We start from the raw sequence: 20,211 nt of genomic DNA on the forward strand, positions 1-20,211 counted from the left end.
ATGTCATAGTCTTAACGAATGGGTGTTTAAAAAACCGAATATTTGATTGTGTTGTGTGATTTTCTTGCCTAGCGTCTGCATATTTGGTACCTAAGGGTTGAAAAAGAACGCCAACCTCTCAATTTCTTTTCAACAACAACATTCATCTCGTATTGCGTCATCATTATTACGTCATCATTCTTGCCACCCAGTTCGTTTCCCCTGCAATCAATCCCCCACCCGCGTCAGTGCGTCATTAACTGACGCAACTCTTTCCTCAAAATAAAGAAAAAACTGACGCAACTCGTGATTTCACAAGTCGCTAATCTTATCTTACTCTTCTGCCCTTCTAGATGACGCAAGATGAGTTTAGCGCCGGCGGGGCATGTCGGTCTTTTAGGAGGATCCCTTAATTTTCTATTTCCAAACTTGTATAAATATGAACCAGCTCGTCACCAGAAAAACTCGTACAACTTCTTTGACATGGCGACGGAGAGAAATCATGTTTCGAATGGTGAAGGTGATGGTGAGGAGCAAGAGGATCAGAAAATGGTGCAGTTTTTTGCGCTGCTAAGGAGTTATCGCGAGGCGCGTAATAAGCGAAAACACGAGCTGAGACAAAGAGATCACGAGGAGGATATAAATAAGAAGATGAAGAAGAGCAAGGCAAGTAAGTTGGGTAACGATGAGCGATCGAGTTGGGTTCCGAGATTTGAATGGGAAGACTTCACTTCAGAATTTGAGTTTCGAAGGCCGCTCGTCGTCTTTCCAACTCCATACAACAAGAAAGAAGACAAGAAAAAACATGATGACGATGATGGTTTGGATCTTAATCTCACCCTTTCGTCTGGTTCAGTTTAAATTTTTATTGTTCAAAAAATGAGTTAATGGAGTTTAATCTTGTATTATATTGTTCATCTTAATTATCAATGTTTCGATCTCGAATCTCTCGGTTAAGGTAGGTGAATACAGTGATTTTTGCTGTTTTGAAATTAAATCAATGGTAATTCAAATTGAGAGACAAGCTTTCAGATCTGATCAAATCACTGCACCGTGAAGACCAAGGGCAATTGTTTTGTTTGTTGCCGACGGCATTTTTCTTTTTTGAATTTTTTCTGTGGTATCAGTAATATTGGGGCCCTCTCACCACGTGACGGATATTTTCATGCATATACTTCGTTTCCTATTAAATGATACATAAAGTACATAAATATTATTTCTATATGATGTTATTTTATTAAATATTTTAATTATAAAAAATTTATAAAATAATTATTAATTATATGTTTTAAATTTATTTTTTAATATTAAAATATTAAAGATCATCTAAATTGATCTTAATATAGACTAAAATATGATAAAATCATATTTTAGTGATGTTTATACACATTATCGTTATTTTTAAGTGTTAGTACAATGATATAATATTTCAAGATTTAAAATATAAGGTAAAGTACACAAACGATCCATTGACTATGATGTATTACTTTATGGAGTTATTAAACTATTAAAAGTTTTAAAATAATTTTTCGATTATATGATATTACTTTATTGAGTCCCTTAACTATTAAAAGTTATAAAATGATCACTTGATTATTAGTATATTTCAAAATTATCATTTTTCGCTAAAAATTAACGATCGTTCAAGTTGAACGTTAACATATTAATTGAGATATGATAGTCGTTTGAAATTTTGAGATCATTTTTATCATCTCCCAATCAATATGTTAATATTCAACTCACATCATCATTAAATTTTTAACGAAAAAGACGAACATAAAACTTATGAATAATCACTTTATAATTTTTAGTAGTTAACAAACTCAATAAAATAGTATATTATAATACGTTTACTTTAGTCTAAAATATAATTTATCATTACTTCAATTTGTAATTATATAGTAATTTCTAAATATGATTTAAAGATTAAAGCCATTGTTTACGCTCAGGTCCATCATATTTAGACAATGATGATTTTGGGTCCAATCAAAGCAAAGTATCTCCTAGCGAATAGGCTTAATAGCTCGTCCAATTTTCCTTGTGGCTTCTTTGAGTTTTTTTTATTAGAAGATGTTAATTTTATAGAGAAAGATTATAAAGTAAATCACCTCAAGAATCTCGTTAAAAAATATCTTTAATCTTATATAGAGTAAGAAGAATGTATATTAATGTGGTAAGAATCTAAAACACAAAGACTTACAACACACAATTCATTCCCCAGTCCTACAACAATCCCTTAACAAATCAACAATCCCCCTAACAAACCAACAAAGCCATCCCAACAAACCATAAAAAGAAACTAAATAGGGGAATAACCACAGACAGCAAAACCAACGGAATGAACCAACACCTCTAACTATACATTGACAGCAACCAGATCTTGAACGACTCCAAGCATTGAGACAAAGCGAAACTCACTTGCTGAAACAAATCCAATGTATAAGGAAGGACTTGAAGCTCTAAAAACTCGGCCAAGGACAGAAGCATAAATCCAGAGAACAATAGCATTTCAAGACTACCCAGCTAACCCAGCCAACAAAGCACAGCACCAGAAACAGAAATAAACACCCCACAAACGAAGCTTCCGTATGCACACAAAAACGATCACTACTGGAATCAGCAGTGATCAAAGGTAGAACGTCCGGACCCCAACCTGCATCTTCACAAGCAGATAGGACACGAAATCAAAGTCAACACTAACCAGATTTCACAATAGCTCCCAACCTTTGAAACGAAACGCTTTACAGCCCAGCAAACTCCTCCCCCAAACAAACAGCAACCACTAGAGTCTCCTACCATTAAGAGCAAGTTTTTTCCTCTTCCCAAAGTGGGCTTCTTTGTGTTAATCAATGTTAACAACCTATATATAGATAAGGCTCTTAAGTGTTCAGCTTCAAGCGTCAATTGCCTTCGATTTCGAGAGAGAAAGAGAGTAGATCTTCGCTTCTTTCCGTCGTTCGTCGTTGCTTGATAACAGCTCGCTTTTGTCTCTGGCAACTTTCTCTTCTATCTTAAAATCCAAAACGAATTTTCAATTGTTACTTGATTTTTGTCTCATTTAGCTTCTCTCTCCAGATCCTGCTTTTTTTTTTATTTTAAAATGACCACTTTTGTTTCAACATTGTGTTAATCTCTTGAATTTTTAATCCTTTTCGTAGTTTCATCTTAGAAGAATCTCGGGAAAGCGTCTTTTATTAGTTAAATTGCTCCGGTTTGCATTTTCTCGGATCAAAAATATTTCGCAATATATGGATCAATCCATCTCTCTTTACTTTCCGATCGTTGCTTGTACGATCTTATGTTTGTTTTGATTTCTGAACGTTAGCTTTTGACTTTGATTTTCAAACTCCATCTATGATTATGGAAATTTATATATGGATTTTGGTGTTTGGCAGACGTGAAAAATGGGGTTGTCTTTCACAAAGCTATTCAGCCGGCTTTTTGCCAAGAAGGTGATGCGCATTCTGATGGTTGGTCTTGATGCTGCTGGTAAAACCACCATACTTTACAAGCTTAAATTGGGAGAGATTGTCACTACCATTCCTACCATTGGTAAGCAGCCTTCTTCACTATTTCTTATTCAAAATAACTTTTGTTTCAGGTTCTGATATATTATAGAATTTTGTAGGATTCAATGTTGAGACCGTGGAATATAAGAACATCAGCTTCACTGTTTGGGATGTTGGTAGGGATGTAAATGAGACGAGACAGATCGCAAGCTACTCGAGATCAACTCGATCTTGGCTTGATAAATACTCGGATCGAATGGACTCGACTCGAGCTCGAACTCGACTCGAGTTCTTAACGAGCCGAAACGAGTTACTCGATACTCGACTCGAAAAACTTGTGAGCAGCTCAAAAAAATGTTATATTATAATTTTAGATTTTTTAAAATTACATTATTAAAAATATATTAAAAATACATTATTGATGAATAAATATTCTTGAATTGAAAATGGTTAAAAATTATTTTTGAATAAATATTCTTATATTTATTTTAAATTAATAAAAAAATTATTCTAATGAAATATATTAATATTTTCTAACGATAATATTGTAATAACTAATTTTTTAAATTGTTGTTATATTTTGAGGTTTCGAGTTCAAATATCATAAATATCAAGGGTTTGAGCATTTAATATCAAGATACTATATGTACTTACCTCATAACTATTTTTTATTTGATAATAAATATAATATAATAAAAAAATATGATTCAATTTAAATATTAATAATTTAAAAAAATATATCAAAATAGAGTGTAACCGATTTTATAAAGAATTAAGAAAGAAAAAACTCATTTAGGCTTACATTAATATCTTAATTAACAAAATCAATGTCATCAAATCATATTTGAGAGAAAATGAGCATCCCTACTACTAACATGTATCATATAAAGTAAAACAAGACAAATATATATGCATTACTAGATTCTACTTTGAAAAAAAAAGTAAGTAATAATTGCAGAGTTGGAAAATCAAAACAGTAAATAAAGAGAAGTATGAGAAGAGAAGAGGAGCAGAAATAAAAAAGATTGAAGCTTCTTATTAGATTTTTGTTCCCCAAAAAGCAAAAGAAAAACAAGTATACTCTCTCTCCTTTCACTAAGCCACCTCATTCCTTCTAATTATATTATAAAGTTTAGGGTTTAGGGTTTAGGGTTTATAGTTTATGTGATAAGATTTAAGGTTTTAGAGTTTAGGGTTTAGGGTTTAGGGTTTAGGGTTTAGGGTTTAGATTTTAAGATTTAGGGTTTTTGTGTTAGGGGTTAGGGTTTAGGGTTAAATATAAAATTAAACTTACAAAATTGGAATTAAACCAATGACTTAAATACAAATTTCACATAAACTACAGGGTCTTATATGCAATTGATCATATTCGGTTTAAGCTAAAATAATATGGAAAATAACATTAATGACACCTGAACATTTAAAACAAATAAGAAAATTTAAACAAATGTGATTGAAATACAAAAATTAACAATGTAAATTCTATATATATTTTTAATAAAATTTTATAATATTTAATTTGAATTAATTAATTGTTAAATAAAATAATGATGGATTATAAAATACGAATACGACAGTAATGAAGGTCAGGTTTTTTAAATTTGTGGTATTATGTAGTACGAGAGCATATAGTGTTCTTTAATTCGAGAGAAAGTAAGATGTTAATGTGACAGAAAAAGTACTTGATACACACTAATCAAATTTGAGAGATAAATAATTTCACAGAAAACATGAATTTGAACCTGACGCAGGAATGAATAATTATATGGATCATAGGCAAAGTTTGCCAAATTTGCAGCAATCTTCTCCTTTGTTTCTGTTCAACAAGTACCCATTCAGTTAAGAATTATGAAGAGAATCGGAGAAATATGGCAAATTGGAACACACTAAATCTGACAAGTCAGGAATTATTGATACATTCTTCTAAACAAACTACAAGTATTAAACAAGCTTACGAAACCAGAATTATCTGATATTGTTTTCACTCATTCTGAACAAGCAATTAAATCCCCAAGTATGAAAGTTTGACTGAAAATAGTGAATTAACCCATAAAATAAGTTCAATTAATCTAAGGGGAGATTATTGACAAAAGGTCTCGAACATAAGCAACGACGGAAGCTCTAAAGATGAAGCATACCTTCATCAGTTGTGTTCTGAAACTGATTCACCAATTCCTAAAGCGAAATGGGTAAACAAGAATTAATGAATTGTTTTCCTCTATGCTGCTTTACATGAAATTTTATACCCATAAACCTTGTGTAAAATACAGATACCCAAATATTCGAATTGAAAACAAAAAAGGAAAAAAAAGTTACCTGAAGATATTGGAGCCTTGAAGTTCCATATTTTCCAGTTCTTTCGTCTTGTCTTTTATCGTTGGTAAACATGCTGCGTGTTTATACGAATCTACATGCAGTAAAAAAAAATTCAAGTTTAGATGAAAATGTTCGAAGCATGCAGTTTTTATTTCCTAATCAAAGTTTGACGAGAAAACATACAAATTGATTTGGAAAAGCCTAGGTTCCAGTTCCAAAGTGGGCAAAAGGGTAACCCTAAAATAACCCAAAGGATGAAAATTTAGAGGCTTTTCAGTTTGTAAGGACTGAAATTCCTCAAGAAGCTTTGTTTTTGAAACAGAGATCAAAGATGAGAGTGAAAAGAAGCTTGGTATATATCCACGTCGGTGGTCCTTGGGGGAATAAGGGGTAAAGTGAGTGTATAAAAGGGCATGAGTTTCAGCTAATGAAACTTAAATTGTCGAGCTTAAATCGAGCTTGAATCGAGCTCGAGTTTTAGTCAAGTTTTTGAATTTTTTTTAAGTTCGAGCATTTTCGAGTTCGAGTCGAGTTTTAATATTTTCTTTCGAGTTCGAGTTGAGCTTAAAAATTTTAGGCTCGCTAGTTTTCGAGTCGAGTCGAGCTTACATTTAAAGTTTTCGAGTTCGAGTCGAGTTTGGCAATACTCGAGCTCGAATCGGCTCGTTTACACCCCTAGATGTTGGTGGCCAGGACAAGGTACCCATCTTTGGCTTTCATTTAAAGATGTTATTATTAACTGTATAGGTGGCATCAAAGGTGTTCCATAGGTATGCGCAAAGTTGGATGTTTAGTACTCAAAATTGAATCGTATGGTTTGGGTATATCTTAGATCTTTCTATCTATTGGACTAATGAGAAGTGTGGTTGATTTGATATGATTTTCTATATAGATCCGACCATTGTGGAGACATTACTTCCAAAACACACAAGGACTTATTTTTGTGGTTGATAGCAATGATCGTGATCGTGTGGTTGAAACTAGAGATGAGTTGCACAGGATGTTGAATGAGGTACTTTGAGCATAGAGTTTCTTATGGCTTATGGTTCCTCTACAACAAAATTGTCTTTTTGCGGTGTTTTTTGACCTATTGCGGCGTTTTTAAGCGCAACAAAAACACCTGCGGCGTTATGACAAACGCTGCAAAAGCGTCGTTGAAAATAGAGCCGCTAAAGTTCGCGGCGTTTGTTAACGAAAAACGCCGCAATAGGTAACAATATGTAGCGGCGTTTGTAAGGGTGTTGAGATTTAGCGGTGTTTTTTTTATGCAAAAGTCGCTAAAGGTCTGGTATTTAGCGGCATTTTAGGATATAAACGCCGCTAAAGGTTGATATATAGCGGCGTTTTTATAAAAAACGTCGCAATAGGTGTTAATATTTCGCAACATTTTTTTATACAAACGCCACTAAATGTATGATATATTGCGCCATTTTCGTTACAAACGCCGTTAAATAACACATAATTTAACCAATTAAAAAATTATTATCGATTACCCCAAATTTATTTTTTCAACATATTCCATTATCCAACAAACATGACAGCAATAACATCAAACTCTATATCCATAACAAGCAACATCAAATCCAATATAATAAATAAAAGTTTTCGTTAACGTAATATAAGTTCAGTTAAACACGGTTCAGTAACATTAACATGTTGATAACATAATGAGACTATGATGGTGGATTTTGAGGTTGAGTTTTTTGTATCATCTGCATCATATCATTGAGTCGTTTTTAAAATTCTTCACATCTCTGATGATATGCTGCTTCTCTCTGTGCTGCCGCTGCTTCCCTTGCTTCATTTTTTGCTTTCATGTTAGCCATTTGTTGATCCATATCAGCCAACTTTTGTTTTAAACGACTAACTTCTAATTGAGAAGATTGAGATTGTGATGACATGTACTGTGATGAACTGTATCCAAAATATTTGGTGAGAGTAACAAATGATCATTGACAGCGCACCCAACCATATCTTTCAGAACCCAAAACGTCATTAATAGCTCAGTTTTCAATGTCATCATCATTAACAAGACCTTCACTCGAACCAGTAGCGTGATACTCTGCCATTTTCTCCCTCAATTTTTCTTAAAAATAAGGTGAATAAATAATTAAAATAAAAATGTCATGGTACAAATATAAATAAAGTCAGGTAAATTTAAAACATCTACCTAATAAATGTACCATAATTTCTACAGCTTCAGCAGTCATAGGAGTGTCATCCTTCTTCGTATGTGTCATGTCAAATAGTTGGATTCGACCAACTTTAGAACCGGATGTATTTTCCTACAATGTACCATAATGTACCAAGAAGACTCCTTGCGCGCTTCAATGCTTCACTTGAAACAGATAACGACCCTCCACTTACAGTATGAAACTTGATTGGAGGTGTCTTGGGGATTGAATCAAACATTAAAATAAATTTAAATAGATGATATAAACGTTTACTTGGAGTAACAGTAGAGACAATATCGTCTTCATTGAGGATCGATACTGCTTTTGCAATTGAAGATTCTTTCAACACCGCAGATTTACCAAATTCGGTTCTAAACATAGGGTATTTATCCATTCCTCTATGATTGTTCTCAATAAGCTTCGAACATCCTACATGCGTACGATCTATGAAATTTGAGTGAGCGTACAAAAAGGGAAATATAGCGGCATAAAGATTCATAGATTATTACCTTCAAGTAGGAGATCGGTCATGGAAGGGTATGGAGTAATATGAGTTTCTTTCGAGTCATCATCGAGTTTTGACGGCGAGACCAGACCGATAGCCTCCCAACGATAATTTGATCCATCGTCAGAGCAAATTCGCCACGTAGACATTCCGACGATAATTTCTCTTACTCAAGGCAACACCTGTTTTTTTTTCTCTCAAATACGATAGCTTTCTGGGTTTTCCCCATTTTCAGAATATATACCAACCAAAACAAAATGAAAAAGATCATTAGTGATAAAAGGGATCAAATCGTGGAATTGTGTTATAGTTCGTCAGTGAGAGGGTCGATTTGGTCGTCGGGACAGACAAAAGACGACGTCACTTGGAATCGTGTGATGGTCGTTGTTGTACCAGAGAAGAAACTGTGAGGGAAGAAAAGTTGAAATAGTTTTAGGTTTCGGGTGGGAGAAAATGGAGGACAATATATTTAACATTTTACGACGTTTTTAAAAAGCCACTATATCACATATTTTTTGCGGCGTTTATATAAAAAATGCCACTTAAACAACCATATTGCGGCGTTTTAGATATAAACGCCACTAATTTACCAATATATTGTGGCGTTTGTGGTATAAACGCCGCTACATTAACACTCTATTGCGGCGTTTGGGCTAAAACGCCGCTAAATGTCTACTCTATTGCGACGTTTTTACTATAAACGCCGCTATTGATTAACCCTTCTGTGGCGTTTGTCTAAAAACGACGCAAAACTATTCTTAATTGCGATGTTTGTTGGAAAAACACCACTATATACCACCCTATGACTGCGTTTTTACCAAAAAAGTCGCTATATTTCTACTCTATTGCAGCATTTGCACAAAAAACGCCGCTAAAGTCTCAATTTGTGGCGTTTGGATTGCAAACGCTGCTATATGTTTTACTTTTGTGGCGTTTTCTCTCCAAACGCCGCTATAGAATAGTTTTGCTGTAGTAGTGTTCTAATGGACTCTAAAAAGTTGTTTTATGTGCATTGAGAGGATGAGTTGAGGGATGTTGTCCTGCTAGTATTTGCAAACAAGCAAGATCTTCCAAACGCAATGAATGTTGCTGAGATTACCGACAAGCTTGGCCTTCAATCTCTCCGCAAGCGCCACTGGTAAGATGAACCCATTCTCTCTTGCGTTCTCTGATGGTGTCTGTATTTTTGGATCTGGATTTAACCCTTTGCATAATTCCCTTTTTGCAGGTACATCCAGAGCACATGTGCCACTTCTGGTGAAGGTTTGTACGAGGGACTGGACTGGCTCTCAAACAACATTGCGAACAAGGTAAGCTACTTGCATTTAAACGTGAAATATCCATTTCGGTTTCTTCAGTTTCTCCTTCCTTCTATTTGTTGGGTCAAGCTCCCATCTATTACTATCCAATTCAAACTTAATCACCATCACCACTGTTCATAAGCATGATCTACGCAATCAATAGGCGAGTCCTACACATAAGTATGATAATGATTAATGGATAGGAAAGTAATGGACAAAATAATAACGGAGTACATCTCAACCCCAATTTTAATGCTGATATTCATATACACAATCTGCAGGCATAGATGGCATAATTGAGTTGTCAGGCACAATCTGCTGTCCTGGATGTTTTATCCCGTTCAAGAGTTTTGTTTTTCCCCATGTTCTTTTGTTTCTTGCAAACATTGCCATTTATTATATGTAGTCTAAAAATAATTTATTATATGTAGTCTAAAAATAATTGATAAATTCTGGGTTTTCTTGCTGGTATTATACAGATAGCTGAAAAAAATTCCCCAAGTTTGGGAAAGTTCTTTCCTTGTTGGTAATTGAAGGTTAGCTTGTTCAATAAACAGGAGAAATATAAAGATATTAAACAAAACAGGAGAAATCAGATACACCTATAGCTCCGCACTTAACGAAAATGCTTAAAATGTCAGTTTCTTCCAATCCGCTGGGACAATCAGTTCCAGATGCAATTGGGAATTTAGTATTACTCCCTTTATCAAACAATACTCAACTGATAGATATATCTTCATTTACTTATCATTTTTCACACTTTCTAAATCAAGTTTTTATATAACACACATATGTTAGAGAATCAAACGCAATAGAAGAATTAAATCACCTAGAAATTAATTCCAAGTATCAAATTGTTCCTTGGTCAAATAAAAAGGACAGCTTTTTAAATATTAGAGTAAAAACGAATTCAGCATAATAATTTTAGAGAGCAGAAACAAAAGAAATGTAAAACAATATAACATCTCTTCTCATAAAATACCACACTTATTAAATTACAACTTCTAACCCTCTCAATTTGTTTTCTTTTGGCTTAATACAAAAAGAAGTGTTCAAAGTATGTCTTGAAAAACGTTTGAAGTGTCAAAAAATTTCGTTAAAAATAAGTGTTCAATGTTTCAAACGTTATATTTTTAATTTTAGGTGCCCGGACATTAACCGTCGTTAAAAATTCCCTTTAAATCACACATTTCACGTTCTGATAATTTTAAAGATCAAAAAAATATTTAAAAAAAAAACAAACAACAGCTCCTGTGCTCCCTCCCCTCTCCCCCTTTCCCTTTTCCCCTTGCATAGCCATAGGCCGGCCAATAGTCATGGTCATCAACACTGATGTCGACCCGATCAAATCCCTGTTGATCTTTCGTCGTAATATGTCACTGTTTTTCGTAGAGAAATGTTCAAAGATTCGTCGGATACTGTCGTGTTTCTTCATCGATTCTGACAGATTTCGACATTCATAAGTCACATTGCCTTCACCATGCAATTCTGATCAAAACCCAACCATTTGGCGGTGACGATGATAGTCCAAGATTGTTGCCAACTATAACTGAAATTGGGAATTGGAGATTTTAAATTTAGGAATTTTGGGTACCGGTAAGGTGACGATTGATCAATGGGTGGTGGTGACAATCGATCACAGCATTAGTTCCATTCCTAACATTGTTTATAGCGTCCCAATATGCATTCCTGGACGTAGAACTGAACGTACTCTGAAACTTTCCATGCGATTTATTGTAATCGGATTGACAAACCATCAGTCGGTTCTTCCCAAGCGGATCTTTAGTTTGTGAAAGCATGGCGGGGATTTGACTCACCGTGTCTTGGATTTGAATAATCGTGTTCGAAGTAGCGATGAGTGCAAGACCATGCAAATCGGCTTTCTCTGAGCGAGGATAGTTTTCGAAGATAGAAATGCAGAAATTAGAGTCTTGGGAGTCTCTAAAGATGCTGTCAATCAATGCTCTATTAGCAGTGCAGACAATTAAGATACAGGCTAGGAAAAGGATGGTAAGGGAATGGAGATAAGCCATTTTTAGTGATTTTTTTTCAATATGAAAACTTCGTGAACATGAGAAGTATACATGTGTATAAGGTGGTGGCGAAATGAACAAGATTTTGTTTGGAATTCCTACGTGAACGTACACAATGTTCAAGTTCTTTATTGAAAAAGATAACATAAAGGCTTTAAGGTTTTTATTAAAGACAGATTAATCTTAAAATGAAACACGACATAATCTTGTTTTCAAGGGTCGAATTCTGACTGAAAAACCACTTATTTACTTGGGGTTTCACTTAAATGCAAAAACAACACAAAATCCATTTGATTACAAATTGAGCCTCCAGTCCAGGGTTGCCAGAGGCCAGCCTTCCCTGTTTACACGTTTTTCTTTCTTTTCAGCTTGCTACCCAAAATAGAAAATTATACCACTCGTCCCTGCAGAGGTTTAAAGCTCTCAGAGTGAACTTCTAATATTCATCCACATTCAATAAGGTCCCTAATCTGGCAAAGTTTTCCATTAAGCCACCAGTTTTGATATTTATTCAAATTAGTCCTCGGAATTTCAGATTTAAATTCAATTTGGTTCTTTCAATTAACTCCCAAATTTCAAGAAGAAACTTATCTTCTTACAACTGGATGACAGGATAACTACATAAAGTTGAAGCATTTAGTAAAGCTTTAGGCTTAAAAGTGGAGGAGTAGGGAAGGGTAAAAAAGGATTTTAGAAGAGGGTGGAAGAAGTTCAAATGATCTACTAATCAAGTCAACAAGAGCTTGAATATTACGAAATAAAATTTATAAAAAGCCTAAAATTTGAAATTTTATAAAACACGACAACTTCTAATTTTAACATAAAAATTACGAGGGTACTACACCTTCACTTTCTCTTTTTCTTCTTTATTATATCCCTTCAAAAGTTATTTCACATATCTATTTTGTATATATAAACTTTTTAATTATTTCTATTTAATAGATTTTCTTGTTTTTATGAAAATTATTGAATATTTTTTTTGTAACATGTTTCAATTTTACTAATATAATTTTTCTACTTTTAGGGTAGATTTATCATCTTGTGGTAATTAATTTTATTATTGAATTATTGATCTAACTCTTGAAGTACTTTTTTTTGGTCAACATAGATGAGTTTAAATGGTAAGCAACATGATATCGTTTGATCAATGTTTCAAGTTTATATATTTTATGTATGTAAAAAACTCTATGTACGATGCAAATCAATCCGAATTAATTAAAATGTGAGAAAAAGAATGTAAATTTTTTTATTTTTGATAGATATAAACTATTATCTTAAAATTTATAAATATACAGCTAGATTCAATCAAATATTCACCTCTACCATCTTATTTTATATACTCATGTAACAATTGCTGCAAAATTAAGATTACAATTCCCAATTTCCACTGACACAAGATTCTTTTGTGAAAGATAAAATAACTTGAGTGACCGAAAACACCTTATAATATACGATTTTAACTAACTTTTTTTGGATTTCCAAAAATAACCAACGAATTCCTAACTCAATTTTAAATTCGCAACACGAAAGCTAATTTCGCAACACAATTTCCGAATTCGCAACTCGAATTTGACAATTTCGCAACACGAATTTCTTTTTCGCAACTCGATTTTTAAATTCGCAACACGAGTTTCCTTTTCGCAACAAGATTTTCTAATTCGCAACGCGGGTTTAAATTTCGCAACACGAATTTCGTTTTTGCAACGCGAATTTAAATTTCGCAACTCAGCTTTTAATTTCGCAACACAAATATTTTGGGTATATAAACTAAGTAGTAGTAACAACTCATAACCTAACCCCCTAAATCACAACTCAGTCCATCTCTATCTCTCACTCTCTCCGGCGACATCAGTCTCAATTCCGACGACATCCGTCCTCATCTCTAATCTTTTCAACATAATTTTATTTCTATATAATTTTTCAATGATTTCTCTCCCAAATTATCAAGTATCAACTTAACAAAGGTATATTTTTCTCTAAGTTAGTGATAATATCTAATTTATAGCTTGTTTGTTTAGTAAATTACTTTATTTACCATTTGTATAATAAAATCATCTAATGCTGATCAAGTTTGGATAATTCGTGTTATGGAGGGTCATGAGATAATGTTGATGTGTTTTACAATATATATCTTTACTTATGAATCTTCATCATACCATCCAAATCTTGACCCCACACGTCAAGTTGGCACTCAACTTTCATCAACCCAAAAGAAAAAAAGAAACATAGTAATTAATAATTGAAACAAACCTAGAAGATTTTAACAATCCTTCAACCTCTCTTCGAGAACAACCTTTCCCGATTCTGACAATAATACTTTTTTTACAACTTGAGGCTATTTTTATCGTCGTTATAAAAGAGAGCCGGCCATATTTACGCCGCCGATGGAGCAGCCACGAAGTGGACTGAACCTGTTGGAGAAGTCAAGAATTGAGGCTGACATGGGGCACCGCCTATGTTTTTTTCAATAAAAGGCTAGAGTTTTCAGCAAAAGGGGCACCGAATTCGGTGCCCCAATATTTTATTGAAATTAAATTTGGGTTAATTATTTTTTAGCCACTGCACTCTTTTGGGTATTTACAAGATTAGTCCTTAAGCTTCAACTATAAATACCCTGGCTCATTTAGTTTCAAAATCATCCCAAAATCTTCCAGTTATCTCTCAAGTGTGTTTTGTAAACACCTGTAATTTTTTTTCTTTAGTAAAAGATCTGTAGCAGTCCAGAGACGTAAGCACAATTGGCTGAACTCTGTTATAAATTTTTCGAGTATTATTTTTCCACTTTTATTTTGTATTCTCACTAATCTGGCTATAGGGAAATTATTTGTTACTCGTTTACAATCAGACTGGTGTTAAAAATTGTAGCTGCAGAGAATTTACATCTTGAGCAGTTAGATGTAAAGACAGCTTTCCTTCATGGTGATTTGGAGGAAGAAATCTATATGAGGTAGCCAGAAGGCTTCATAGAGGCATGCAAGAAAAACCTTGTATGCAGGTTGAAGAAGAGCTTGTATGGTTTAAAACAAGCTCCTAGACAGTGGTACAAGAAGTTCGATAGTTTCATGAGTAGCAGTGGTTTTACCATATGCCAAGCAGATCATTGTTGCTACATCAAGAGGTTCGACAACAGCTTCATTATTTTATTGTTGTATGTTGATGACATGCTCGTTGCAGGCTCAGACATGCAAGAGATTATAAACTTGAAGCAAAAATTGTCGAAGCAGTTTGCAATGAAAGATCTGAGCGCTGCAAAGCAGATTCTTGGGATGAGGATCAAGAGAGACATAAAGTCGGGGACTTTGATGTTATCACAAGCTGAGTACATCAACAAAGTACTCTCCAGATTCAACATGCAAGATGCTAAACCAGTAAGTACACTTTTAGGTGTTCATTTTAGACTCTCCAAAGAACAGTCACCAAAGACGGAGGAAGAACGTGCACACATGGTAAAAGTGTCGTATGCCTCAGCAATTGGAAGTCTGATGTATGCCATGGTTTGTACTAGACCATATATTGCTCATGCAGTGGGAGCTGTTAGCAGGTACATGAATAATCCGGTCAAAATACACTGGGAAGCAGTCAAATGGATCCTCAGATATCTGCGGGGTACTACAAACAAAGCACTTTGTTTCAAAGGTGGAGATACTATACTGACAGACTATGTAGATGCTGACTTAGCCGGAAATATTGACATCAGAAAGAGCACTACATGGTATGTCTATACTCTAGGAGGAACTGCAATGAGTTGGGTTTCTCAACTACAGAAGATAGTTGCTCTCTCCACAACTGAAGCAGAATATGTCGCTGTTACGGAAGCCAGCAAAGAGATGGTCTGACTCCAAAGTTTCTTGGAAGAGTTAGGCAAGAAACAAGAAAATAATGTCTTGTACTGCGATAGTCAAAGTGCTATCCATCTAGCAAAGAATCCGTCTTTTCATTTCAGGACAAAGCATATACAATTGAGATATCATTTTATCCGGTCTCTTCTGGAAGATGGGATTTTGAAACTTGAAAAGATTAGTGGAGCTCAAAATCCGGCAGACATGTTGACAAAGACGGTGACCACGGACAAACTGAAGCTGTGTTCAGCTTTAGTTGGCATGCTAGAGTAACAAGACCAGAAATGTTGCTGCATTGATCGAGGTGTGAAGACAGATTAAAATCAATCTTCAAGTGGGAGATTGTTGGAGAAGTCAAGAATTGCGGCTGACAAGGGGGGCACCGCCTATGTTTTTTTCAATAAAAGGCTAGAGTTTTCAGCAAAAGGGGCACCGAATTCGGTGCCCCAATATTTTATTGAAATTAAAATTGGGTTAATTATTTTTTAGCCATTGCACTCTTTAGGGTATTTATAAGATTAGTCCTTAAGCTTCAACTATAAATACCCTAGCTCATTTAGCTTCAAAATCATCCCAAAATCTTCCAGTTATCTCTCAAGTGTGTTTTGTAAACACCTGTAATTTTTTTTCTTTAGTAAAAGATCTGCAGTAGTCCGGAGACGTAAGCACAATTGGCTGAACTCCGTTATCAATTTTTTGAGTATTATTTTTCCGCTTTTATTTTGTATTCTCACTAATCTGGTTATAGGAAAATTACTTGTTACTCGTTTATTTCCTAACAAAACCGGCTTCTGAGAGAGCAACCAGGAAGGGTTGCAGATTAACGGGCTCCGTCTCTGCTTCACCAACGGTGGGTTCCTTGAAATCAAGTGAGTCGTCGTTGTAAATGTCCCACCATTTCTGATCAAGCATCTTGATGTCTTCTTTCCCTGCATACCTCCAAGGCTTTGATCCCTGCTTAATCCAACAACACCATCAGCAATCAACACATAATCCAACATTAAACCCCCCCCCCCCCAAAAAAAATGCTACTCTCCGCTGCACAATAGTGAACAACTTTAACTTTTTCAAGCTCCACATTCTCGGGATGACGCCGTAACATGGAAAGAACACGGTTGTAAATCAAAGGAATTGGCTTGTAAATGTCCTTAAAGAACATGTTCAAAAAGTCCTGCTCCGCGAATGGGGTTGGGATTGTGATTTCCAGAGTCTTCAACAGAGATTCATAGTTCGTAAGGCTGGGCTCGAACACGAACATTCCGTCATTGAAGTAAAGAGGAGGAGGATTGCCCAACTTGGCAGGCCACTTCACCTTGTCGGGACACTGTTGGCAGTACCCGATCTTGTATTGTGGTGTGTGGCTCCATGTTTTCTCACAGAAACAGTCCATTACTACGTAGAAATTCCCGTCGGCCAAATCGAACAAGCGATCGATGTTGTCGTACACCTGAATGTCGCCGTCAAGGTATATCATCTTACTGTACTCCACAAACTGCAAGCAGCACATTAAAACATAAGTACATGTCACATGCATGGGAGGACGACACGTGTTACCAGGTTTGATGGTAGCAAACAGAGGTACCTCCCAAATACGGAGCTTGGAATAATTGATTACGTAGTAAGCCAGAGCTAAAGGGTACGCCGCTTTCACCTTCCTTAACCCATTAGCTAACCCTACGACGCCTTTCACGTAGTCCCCATTTCCGGCCAAGAAAGTGACGTAAGCACGGTTGCGCAAGGTGACCGGTTTAGCGAAAACGTTGGTTTTATCAGCGGATGGAACCAATTCAGGAGGCATGAAAATGAAGCTTAATGGAAGGAGAGAAACTGTGAGGAGGAGAACTATAAATTAGAACTGAAGAGAGCTCTTAAGGCGATGTTTTTTTCTTTCTTTGTTAACAGAAGGGGATGGTGGCAGTTGTTTAAAATTTAAATAGAAAGCTCAGACAGTAATGCAAAATATATTTGGGCAAACTACATGTTTAGTACACCTATTATCATTATTGTTCCATTCGTGTCACTCAATTAATTTTTGTTCAAAATTATATCTAACATTATATTTTTGTTTCATTTTGGTCATCCATTGTTAAAAAATCAATGGTGACATTGACGTGTCTATAAGGTAATATCATGTCTAGGGATGGCAAACGAGTGGGTCGGGTGTGGATATCCTATCCTCTGTCCCTATACTCATCTAATATTTTTCAAATCCACCACTCATTATGGGTAAAATTTTTCAAATTCACACCCGCCCACGCGGGTAAATTCTCAAATTCATCCCCACACCCATTACCCAATTGGAGACGTACCCGACTAGACCCGCCTGACAGTAACCTTAAGTTATACATAAGCAACGAACATAAAACAAACACGACCATTAAGAAGCATAATATTATTCTCTAAAATTATACCTAATATTTAGTTAAATTATAAGTTATATCTTATACAATATTAAGAATTAGCCTCTAAAATTATACCTAAATTCATAATGGTCCAAAATTTAATGGGTATTTAGTTTGCGGGAGGACGTGGGGCTGACGAATATGGGGCGGGCGGAGGCGGGGCGAGTAAAGTCTCAAACCCATCACCCGCCCACTTCCCGCGACGGGTACACTTTCTAAATCCACACCCGCCCACTACCTACTAAAGTTATACCCATCCCCGCATCAATTAGAGTAGGTACGATACGAAATCTATAAAATTGTACCCGTTTGCCATCCCTAGTCATGTCAACATTGAAAACTTTTAAAAATTATAATGTCATCAAATCTATTAATTTTTTAATGACGAAACCAAAATAAAATCAAAACATAATGTTAAGTATGATCTTAAATGGAACAAAAGTGATAATATACTAAACGTGTAGTTTACCCAATATTTAATCACGGGTCCGGTGATGTGGAATGTGTGCCTTAAATTGCAAAGGAAGACGCTAGAAGGTCCTTGTATGTTTGGTTAAGTGTGGGTCACGGATTTGTGCCTTAAATTTAAATCGAAATGATGGTAAATAAATGAGTTTGAATGGTCGTGGTCATACGGATTCAATCACAAATCCAGGATTAGTGGATACGTTTTTATTTAGTTACATAATTATTAATAAATTGATGGCAAAAAATGAGCAATCTAAATCTTACTTTTCTGATACATATGGAAAACGAAATTCTTGACAATAAATTATAAAAGACAAGTGCAACCAACCATGCTTCGTTATCGGTAAGGGTGTAAACGAGTCAAGTTGAGTTCGAGTATTACTGAGCTCGACTCGACTCGAAAACTTTGAAATGGAGCTCGATTCGACTATAAAACTCGCGAGCTTAAAATTTTTAAGCTCAACTCGAACTCGAAATCTTTAACTGAAGCTCGTGAGCAGCTCGAAAAAACTCGAAATAAAGAGAAAAAAAATCTTAAACTTAACTAAATTGAAGCTTTAAACTCAAATTCGAACATGAACCTTAAATACATGAAAGTGTTATTGTATTTTTTTTTAAAAAAATCAACACATAAATATTAATATTATTAATAATTTATTTTTTTTTAAAAAATATTAATATATTATATTTTCGAGCTGCTCACGAGCTTTTCGAGTCGAGTATCAAGTAGCTCATTTCGGCTCGTTAAGAATTCGAGTCGAGTCCATTCAATCTGAGTATTTATCGAGCCTTGACCGAGTCGATCTCGAGTAGCTCGCGATCTTTCTTATCTCATTTACAGCTCTAGTTACTGGGCTTAAGGCCAACACTATAAGGCATAATTTTTACAACGTACAATTTCAGCAGGAGAGGGAATTAAAATTTGAGAAAATCGCCTCAGTGACCAAAATCCCCATATAATATACGATTTTAACCAACTTTTTCCGGATTTGCCAAAATGACCAACAAAATCGTAATGCGATCGCTAATTCGCAACGCGATCTCCATTATCGCAAATTCGCGTTGCATTTCGCGTTGCGATAGTTGAAAATCGCGTTGCGATGGTCTACAGTGTCGTTGCGATTTTCCCAATTCGCAATGCGAATAAGTAAATCGCAACGCGAATTGGGAAAATCGCAATGCGATACTGACTATCGCAATGCGATACTTACTATCGCAATGCGATAATACAAAATCGCAACGAGATACTGACTTTCGCAACGCGATTCTGACTTTCGCAATGCGATAATACATAATCGCAATGCGATTTTCAAAGCGCCATTAGTATCCTGGCCAAGTATTTTATTTTTAAATTCTAAACACGAATATTAATATATTGGAACACTGAACCGTCCACAGTATATCCCGTAATCGCAACTCATAACCTAAAACCTAAAATCACAACTCAGTCCCATCTCCATCTCTCACTCTCTCACCCATCTCCGACGAAATCCGTCCCCATCTCCGGCGAAATCCGTCTATCTCCATCTCTCAGAGCCACCCTCACAATCAGAAATGGAAAATCAACCAAATCAACCAACGAGGGTTAGTTTTTTTAATTATTTTCTTTTTGAAATTTTTGCATTATTATTAGGTTTTTCATATTGAAATTGATGATAAGTTTACTGGTAATTTCAATAATAGAT

At 35.1% G+C, this 20,211-nt stretch overlaps 4 protein-coding genes and 1 long non-coding RNA gene across 6 annotated transcripts; 2 read left to right on the plus strand and 3 right to left on the minus strand.

The window, feature by feature from the left end:
- Window positions 1-462: 462 nt before the first annotated feature.
- Window positions 463-924, plus strand: LOC120133014 (protein NIM1-INTERACTING 1-like). The gene has a single exon (XM_039149682.1). The coding sequence runs from the start codon at window positions 463-465 to the stop codon at window positions 838-840; it is 378 nt and encodes a 125-aa protein (XP_039005613.1). The 3' UTR covers window positions 841-924.
- Window positions 925-2,909: 1,985 nt separating this feature from the next.
- On the plus strand, window positions 2,910-10,148 carry LOC120133048 (ADP-ribosylation factor 2-like). Of its 2 annotated transcripts, XM_039149708.1 has the most exons (8): window positions 2,910-2,972; window positions 3,375-3,531; window positions 3,608-3,664; window positions 6,490-6,503; window positions 6,697-6,816; window positions 9,503-9,621; window positions 9,712-9,793; window positions 10,066-10,148. In XM_039149708.1, exons 2-8 carry the CDS (start codon window positions 3,384-3,386, stop codon window positions 10,069-10,071), a joined length of 546 nt encoding a protein of 181 aa, XP_039005639.1. In that variant the 5' UTR covers window positions 2,910-2,972; window positions 3,375-3,383; the 3' UTR covers window positions 10,072-10,148. The 2 variants fall into 2 exon arrangements, with proteins under 2 accessions (XP_039005639.1, XP_039005640.1); XM_039149709.1 differs by lacking the exon at window positions 2,910-2,972 and having other exon boundaries at window positions 3,282-3,531.
- Window positions 5,205-5,870, minus strand: LOC120133049. The gene is made up of 3 exons (XR_005517067.1): window positions 5,805-5,870; window positions 5,591-5,663; window positions 5,205-5,304 (listed from the first exon to the last, which is right to left on the minus strand). It is a non-coding gene; the product is annotated as an uncharacterized LOC120133049 (long non-coding RNA).
- Window positions 10,149-11,361: 1,213 nt separating the features above from the next.
- LOC120133036 (pectinesterase inhibitor 5-like) lies at window positions 11,362-11,817 on the minus strand. Its single transcript, XM_039149698.1, has one exon. The coding sequence runs from the start codon at window positions 11,815-11,817 to the stop codon at window positions 11,362-11,364; it is 456 nt and encodes a 151-aa protein (XP_039005629.1).
- Window positions 11,818-14,190: 2,373 nt separating this feature from the next.
- LOC120133011 (galactinol synthase 1-like) lies at window positions 14,191-17,487 on the minus strand. Its single transcript, XM_039149679.1, has 4 exons — window positions 17,239-17,487; window positions 16,696-17,148; window positions 16,442-16,613; window positions 14,191-14,228 (listed from the first exon to the last, which is right to left on the minus strand). The coding sequence occupies exons 1-4, from the start codon at window positions 17,452-17,454 to the stop codon at window positions 14,191-14,193; spliced, it is 879 nt and encodes a 292-aa protein (XP_039005610.1). The 5' UTR covers window positions 17,455-17,487.
- Between the last annotated feature and the right edge of the window lie 2,724 nt (window positions 17,488-20,211).

The sequence above is a fragment of the Hibiscus syriacus genome, unplaced genomic scaffold (assembly GCF_006381635.1).
Source record: "Hibiscus syriacus cultivar Baekdansim isolate YM2019G1 unplaced genomic scaffold, ASM638163v2 tig00110575_pilon, whole genome shotgun sequence".
Classification (NCBI taxonomy): Eukaryota; Viridiplantae; Streptophyta; class Magnoliopsida; order Malvales; family Malvaceae; genus Hibiscus; species Hibiscus syriacus.

What these genes read in the sequence shown, in the direction of transcription:
- LOC120133036 (XM_039149698.1), bottom strand. Translation starts at nt 11,817, where the DNA reads ATGGCTTATCTCCATTCCCTTACCATCCTTTTCCTAGCCTGTATCTTA.
- LOC120133048 (XM_039149708.1), top strand. Translation starts at nt 3,384, where the DNA reads ATGGGGTTGTCTTTCACAAAGCTATTCAGCCGGCTTTTTGCCAAGAAG. An exon ending in TGCACAGGATGTTGAATGAG is followed by an intron (nt 6,817 to 9,502) that starts GTACTTTGAGCA and finishes GTGCATTGAGAG; the next exon opens with GATGAGTTGAGGGATGTTGT. An exon ending in TCTCTCCGCAAGCGCCACTG is followed by an intron (nt 9,622 to 9,711) that starts GTAAGATGAACC and finishes CCCTTTTTGCAG; the next exon opens with GTACATCCAGAGCACATGTG.
- LOC120133011 (XM_039149679.1), bottom strand. Translation starts at nt 17,454, where the DNA reads ATGCCTCCTGAATTGGTTCCATCCGCTGATAAAACCAACGTTTTCGCT. An exon ending in AAGTTGTTCACTATTGTGCA is followed by an intron (nt 16,614 to 16,695) that starts GCGGAGAGTAGC and finishes TGTTGGATTAAG; the next exon opens with CAGGGATCAAAGCCTTGGAG. An exon ending in GGTTGCTCTCTCAGAAGCCG is followed by an intron (nt 14,229 to 16,441) that starts GTTTTGTTAGGA and finishes CTTCTCCAACAG; the next exon opens with GTTCAGTCCACTTCGTGGCT.
- LOC120133014 (XM_039149682.1), top strand. Translation starts at nt 463, where the DNA reads ATGGCGACGGAGAGAAATCATGTTTCGAATGGTGAAGGTGATGGTGAG.